At 45.0% G+C, this 6,548-nt stretch overlaps 1 protein-coding gene across 1 annotated transcript; it reads right to left on the bottom strand.

Moving 5' to 3' along the window:
- Nucleotides 1-822: 822 nt before the first annotated feature.
- Nucleotides 823-6,339, bottom strand: LOC311373131 (2-aminomuconic semialdehyde dehydrogenase-like). Its single transcript, XM_084489976.1, has 7 exons — nucleotides 6,060-6,339; nucleotides 5,313-5,460; nucleotides 4,598-4,753; nucleotides 4,037-4,186; nucleotides 3,017-3,273; nucleotides 2,483-2,644; nucleotides 823-1,453 (listed from the first exon to the last, which is right to left on the bottom strand). The coding sequence occupies exons 1-7, from the start codon at nucleotides 6,204-6,206 to the stop codon at nucleotides 1,001-1,003; spliced, it is 1,473 nt and encodes a 490-aa protein (XP_084346102.1). The 5' UTR covers nucleotides 6,207-6,339; the 3' UTR covers nucleotides 823-1,000.
- Nucleotides 6,340-6,548: the final 209 nt, after the last annotated feature.

Raw genomic sequence — 6,548 nt, 5'->3', positions numbered from 1 at the left:
AGGTGCTCAATCATTACCATGAAATGAGGTGCCGAACATTTGAGATTCACCTCAAACGACTTTGAGGTGAACTAACTTCATAACTGCATGTTTATAGAGGAGATGGCTGAGAGATAGAGAGAGAGAGAGAGAGAGAGAGAGAGAGAGAGAGAGAGAGAGAGAGAGAGAGAGAGAGAGAGAGAGAGAGAGAGAGAGAGAGATAACAGCAGAAATACATCAGGAAAGAGAGTGAACGCAAGATTCAACATGAATCTAAACTACTTCGCACTCTGTTGCAATGCAAAGTCTTCCTCTGCACCTCACAAGGATTTGTATCACTCAACCCTTTCCAATAGATGTTTCACTTGGCACATCAACCTGTAGGCCTGCATGTCGCGTATTGTCAACAACAAATAACAAATTAATGCCGTACAACATTAATCCAGTACAAACTATGCCATAGGAAGTTGATCAGGATGCCGGAGATTCCTCTTAAGATGGTGACATTATTTATTTGTCTCTGAGACATTGCAAGCCTACTACTACTCCATGGGAATCGTGTGTTGATCATCAGGACAACAATCACGGCAGCATGTTGTTTGGACTGTTGAAGCGTATGTTTCTTATTAGCTCACAAGTTTCACAAACAAAGTGGAGCGTTTGAAGAGTGGACAGTGACCAAAGGTCAGAATAAGAGGGTGGATAACTGTTGAGCACAAGAAATGGAAATCTGATGGAACAAGCACACACATGTTTTGACTGAGATAGCTATCTAGTGCTGTTATGCCGTTCGACATTCCGTAAGGTGGAACATTGGTTTAAAGAATCAAAAGTACACTTAAGTACATCTTTTATAATTTGTGGTTTTATTGAATAAGAGTTTGAGATGATAAACAAATAGGTCAGCTGATCAGCGTAACACCTTTTTTTGTTATCATCAAGTTTCACTGCGCCATTAAACACACACACACACACACACACACACACACACACACACACACACACACACACACAATCTCGCTCAGTGTTTGACACAGATGGTCTTCACCTCGGTGAAGAAGTGGTACGAGTCCCTCCCGCCCTCCCGGCCCATCCCGGAGCTCTTCATCCCGCCGAAGGGCAGGTTCAGGTCCCGGATCAGCCAGCAGTTGGTCCACACCAGCCCCGCCTGGATCCGCCCCGCCACCCGGTGCACCCGCCCCACGTCCCGGGACCACACCACCGCGCCCAGCCCGAAGCGCACGCCGTTGCCCCTGGCGACCGCCTCCTCCTCCGTGTCGAAGGGGCTGACGCAGGTCACGGGCCCGAAGATCTCCTCCTGCATGACCCTGGAGGTGTCGGCCACGCCCGTGATGACGGTGGCGGGCAGGAAGTAGCCGCCGGCGTGCCGCGCCGGCAGCTCCATCTGGTCCACGCCTTCGCCGCAGTGGACCGTGGCGCCCTCGGACCTGGCCAGAGCCACGAAGCTACGCACCTGGAGGGGGGGGGGGGGGGGGGTGGGATAACGCAGGTCACAGCGGGACATGACAATACAATGCATAGGGTGGTTTAAAGCAGGGGTGTCCAACCTGTGGTATGAGACCCACCGGTGGTACGCCAGGGTACTGCATGGGGTATGTAGGATTTAATGCTTAAAATAGACAAATTAAACAAATAATAAAGTTACTTTTAAATATATCTCTTATAAATATAGTTCGGCACATATAGTATTATGGCTTGATTGTATGTCAAAAACAGTGTTGCTTTGTTAATTCCATCATGTTATGAATGTATTCCATTGTAGTGTATTGTGTTTTGTGCTTTCCACGGTTTCCCACTGGCCGTGGCCGTCTTGCAGTAATAATAATGTACAAAGGGGGCATTGACCTGCATGTGTCTTCATCAGTTTTTTTACCTTTTGCCGGAAAAAGGTCTTGATGACAATTTAGTCACACCTAAAGTCAAAGGCTGGGAACCACTGTTTTGAGGAGCCTGAGGGCCAAAACCTCCCCAGGGTAAGACCAGGATCCAAACTGTGCTTCCATTCCTGACAACCCTGTATCCAACCTCCCACTTGTAGAAAACTCTAATTTACATTTTAGTCATTTAGCAGACGCTTTTGTCCAAAGCTTCTCACAGACGAGGCTGAGATTAAGTGATGCATATAATCAACCTTGGAATAACCCCAAAAAAAAAACAGTGTTAAGCGATGCTTTCACATTCCTAAAAAACTGTTGGACAGAGAAGTTCACGCAATTTTAATTGCATTGTGAGATCAGAAGACCCCAATGTAGAGTACATCTGAGGCTAAAGGCCAATGTGTTCTTTATCAATTGCTTTTGGTAAAGGGTCCGCTAACTGACCCAACGCCGTGTGATGAATGAAACTGTGTTACTGAAATCCTCCACGGTGTGATTCATGACTCCCCTAATAGTGATGGATCACACCTGTCAACGCGCGCACACTGGTTACTGTGACGGGGGTGGGGGGATTCTGATTGGCTGTAATGATATTGTGTGACCACCTTCTCCAGGTGTTCTTTGCTGATGAGGGCGCCGTTGTGACTGCCGGGATCCGATGGCGCTCCCGTCTTCCATTTTCTGGCCGCCGCCACGAATTTCTCCAGGAACTCCGGGTAGATACTCCGCTCCACGTAGATCCTGCTGGTACACAGGCAGATCTCCCCCTGGGAGGGAGGAATAACAGGTGATAGAAAGCAAAGAAAGGGAAAAAGAAGGGGGGGGGGGGGAATTGGTGGAGGTTACAAGAGGACAAGTGTTGGTTGTGACAAAACATGAGCTATGGGCTCCCTCTTGTGGTGATCGTAGTGAACAGCAAATCAATTCAGGCAAGATAAACCTGATTAATGGCTAATTTTAGGCTAAATTTATGCAAAAAATACAATGCAATTAACTAGTACAATCCGATTATTCATTTGAATTTGTATTTTATACACAATATACTTTAGGTTTTACTATACAGTGTTTAAACAACAACAACTGGGCCTACATTTCAATGGAGAGTGCACCGATTGGCTGAGCCTGGTCTCGGCCCTCACCTGATTGGAGAAGCTGGAGCGAACAGTGGTGGCAACACACTGATCCAGGTCCGCGTCGGCGAAGATCAGCGCTGGGTTTTTACCCCCCAACTCCAACGACAGCTTCTTACAGTACGGGGCGCTCCGCTCCGTGATTCGCTGCGCTGTTGCCGTGGAGCCGGTGAACGACACCAATGGGACGTCGGGGTGGCCCACGAGGGTGTCGCCGGCCTTGGGCCCGGTGCCGAACACAATGTTGATGACTCCTGGGGGAACCCCTGCAGCACACAGCAGCAGGGCATAGGGAGCGCAACAGAGACACGTTTACAATACAAGCGTTACTTTCAACAAATTAAGAATATAAACATAATTACATATAATTACATATATATAACACCTAAACTATGAGCAAAAGAATATAACCAACTGAGGCTGGGTGTGAGGAAAGAGCTCTGGGTTTGATATTATATTTTAAGTAACAGTGGGATGTTGTCCCCTTATTGACCCTTGATTGATTGATTTTTGACCCTTTAATTTGAGTGTAATTTGTAACTGCCATAGCCATTCGTCAGCTATGAGTGAGTGAAACCCTCTATGAAAATATATGTCTTGGCTGACTGCTCCTGCCTCTGGCAATTTGGATTTTAGATCGATCCCAGCTCATTTCTGACCAATCTGGGCATCCTTTCCTTGATTGGTACAGGAATCCATTTTCCAGGTACGTGAAATTATTTGATTTGATTTGATTTAATTCTGGATCAAGACAATAAAAACAGGAATCCAAAGGATGACATGCAAAAGTACAATACTTATTTCCAGCAAGGTCCTTGGTGTTACACACACAAATGGAGCAATTCTAAATGGCTGAGAAACGTAGGGGGGAAGGGGAATTTATTTCAGGTTGTTTATTTTTAAAATCTTGCACTCTTCTGCTCTCTCTCTCTCTCTCTCTCTCTCTTTCATTATTATAAATTACTCTCAGTTATTTCCTGCAGCAGCTTTAATTGTTTAACAAGGTGCATAGCATCGCTGTGACCCTACCTGCTTCCTGCATTAACTTGCACATCATCCAAGCCGTGACAGAGGTCATCTCACTAGGCTTGGCTACCACAGTGTTGCCCGCGGCAACAGCAGGGGCAATCTTCCAGGTGAGCAGGTAAAGGGGGAGATTCCATGGGCTGATGAGGCCAGCTATGCACACAGACACACAATATTCACATATTTACATATATTTAAAAAAATCATGGCACACAAAATACAAAAGAAGAACAGAAATATAGAATTACTTAATAATTCATCACGCACACACACACACACACACACATACATACAAACACCAACAAACAGACAGATGGACAAACAGACCGAGAGAAATATGAGAAATATGAGAAAGATGAGAAGAGAGAGAGAGAGAGAGAGAGAGAGAGAGAGAGAGAGAGAGAGAGAGAGAGAGAGAGAGAGAGAGAGAGAGAGAGAGAGAGAGAGAGAGATAGAAAACACTAAACTAACATACACACGCACGCACGCACGCACGCACGCACGCACACACGCACACACGCACACACACACACACACACACACACACACACCACACACACACACCGACTCCCACGGGGCTGCGGACGGTGTAGTTCAGGCAGCCCATGTGGTCCATCTGGGTGGAGTCGTTGGTGTGGTGGAGCACGGACGAGGCGAAGAAGCGGAAGTTGTGGACCGACCGGGGGATGTCCACCGTGCGGGCGAACGCCAACGTCTTGCCTGGAACCAGAGCACCACAGAGAGAAAGACGCAGTGAAATACCTGCATGCGTTCTGCACCGGTAGGGGATAGGACGTCACTTCAACGCCCAGGATATGGAGCAAAGACTTGTGGAAAGTAAAAAGTACAGTAAAACATGCCGGTGGTAGGCCTCTATAATTAATCACATGGTTAAACAAGTTTACCAATTTGAAATAAATAGCCTAGTGTTGAAATATGCCGTTTTAAATATGTTGCATGATATTTGTTAACTTTCAACAATATCCAGGCCGTGCCGAATGATGAACTGGACTTTATCTGCAAAGAAAAGTGCAATTACAGTGATTGAATGCATTAGAATGCCGTCTCCAATCCAACCAGAGAACAGTGCCTGTCAATAGATTGGATTTGACCCTCAAATGACTGAATGCAAGCTTGTGTGTACTTTTTAATCACAGCGACTCTATCAATGATTATAACATCAGTCATTTAAATATTCAAAGGGTGGATGTCTGAAGGACTCTATCTATTTGTTGACTACTGACAACACAAAAGACAACACACCAAGAAACACACAGACCTTGATCTATGGACTCGGCCTGAGCAAACTCGTCAAGGTTGGCTTCGATTAGGTCAGCCAGCTTGTTGAGAACCTGAGCCCGTTGCTCTGGGCTACGGCTTGACCAATCAGGAAAGGCCTCTTTGGCCGCTGCCACTGCTGCATTCACCTGTATTTTTTTGGAGAGTTAACAGAAGTATTGTTATAAAATGTCCAACATGGTGTATGGTTACTGAAGTTCTTTGTAGTTTCTAGTTTCTAGTTTCTAGTTTCTACACATGAGGTCAGTTCGTAAAAAATAACTCTTGATTGCTGGGACTACCGTAGTGTAATGATTTGATTACTTTGCTGCGGTTTCATTGATTGTAATTACACCTCTATATGTATCTTTCAGACCTGTAATAAAAAACGAAATTAAGGCTTAATGTGAACATTGCAACCATTTCTCTCAACTGGCTTGGATAACTGGATCTGCACTGACCTACGTTCAGTAGTTTAATGATTAGCTTCAAGGCAAAGAGCAAAGGTGCCTTTTGTTTAAACTATGGCATAATGAAGAATAAAATAAGCTACCGCACAAATTTATATCAATGTTAACGATCATATAATGTGTAAACTATTCTACAGATATATGAAACATAAGTTATGAACAAAGGAAAAAATCCAGAAGCATTGTTGCCTTCAACATGCAACGATGTCGGCAATGAATGCAATGTTGCAAGGGTAAACAACAACACATGTATTGTTTAATTAGTGCGGCATACTCACCTCATCCTGCCCGCTGTCTGGCACGCTGCAGTACACCTGGCCGGTTGATGGGTTGTAGGAGTCAATGAGATCCCGACAAGCGACAAATTTTCCTCCGATGTAATTTTCTAAAACCAAGTGGGTCTGGTGGTCGGGTGATGTCGGCATCGTGGTGATAAACTACAGCGTAATAAACCACAAACAGTCATAAGACAAGAAACAGAACAATATCCTGCTCTAACTGAAAGTTCCCTAAGCAGTGAAACTGTTGGGGCAATACACCCCTCCCACTTTGAAGTCAGAGAGTCAGCCTGCCTCTGAGCTGAAGAATGTATTGACAATGAATAAACTTAATCTCAAAGGGCAGGATTTGAGCAATAAAAAATATAGGCCTGTATAAATATCAGGTTTTTTCTCACAAGTAAACCTTTTATCTCATTAAACCTCAACGTTAAATTGAACGGATCAGCTATTCTGTTATGATTATTAACCAAAGAAAGGTTTGAGGCT

The sequence above is a fragment of the Micromesistius poutassou genome, assembly GCF_964030765.1.
Source record: "Micromesistius poutassou genome assembly, contig: SCAFFOLD_6473, whole genome shotgun sequence".
In the NCBI taxonomy this organism is placed as follows: Eukaryota; Metazoa; Chordata; class Actinopteri; order Gadiformes; family Gadidae; genus Micromesistius; species Micromesistius poutassou.
The sequence above is the reverse complement of the archived record's forward strand: the minus strand, read 5'-3'. Positions and strand labels throughout refer to the sequence as shown.

Coding starts and splice junctions, on each gene's coding strand:
- LOC311373131 (XM_084489976.1), bottom strand. CDS start 6,206: ATGCCGACATCACCCGACCACCAGACCCACTTGGTTTTAGAAAATTAC. Junction 4,187..4,597: donor CCGCAGCCCCGTGGGAGTCG/GTGTGTGTGTGT, acceptor CTGTGTGCATAG/CTGGCCTCATCAGCCCATGG. Junction 3,274..4,036: donor CAAGTTAATGCAGGAAGCAG/GTAGGGTCACAG, acceptor TGTGTGCTGCAG/GGGTTCCCCCAGGAGTCATC.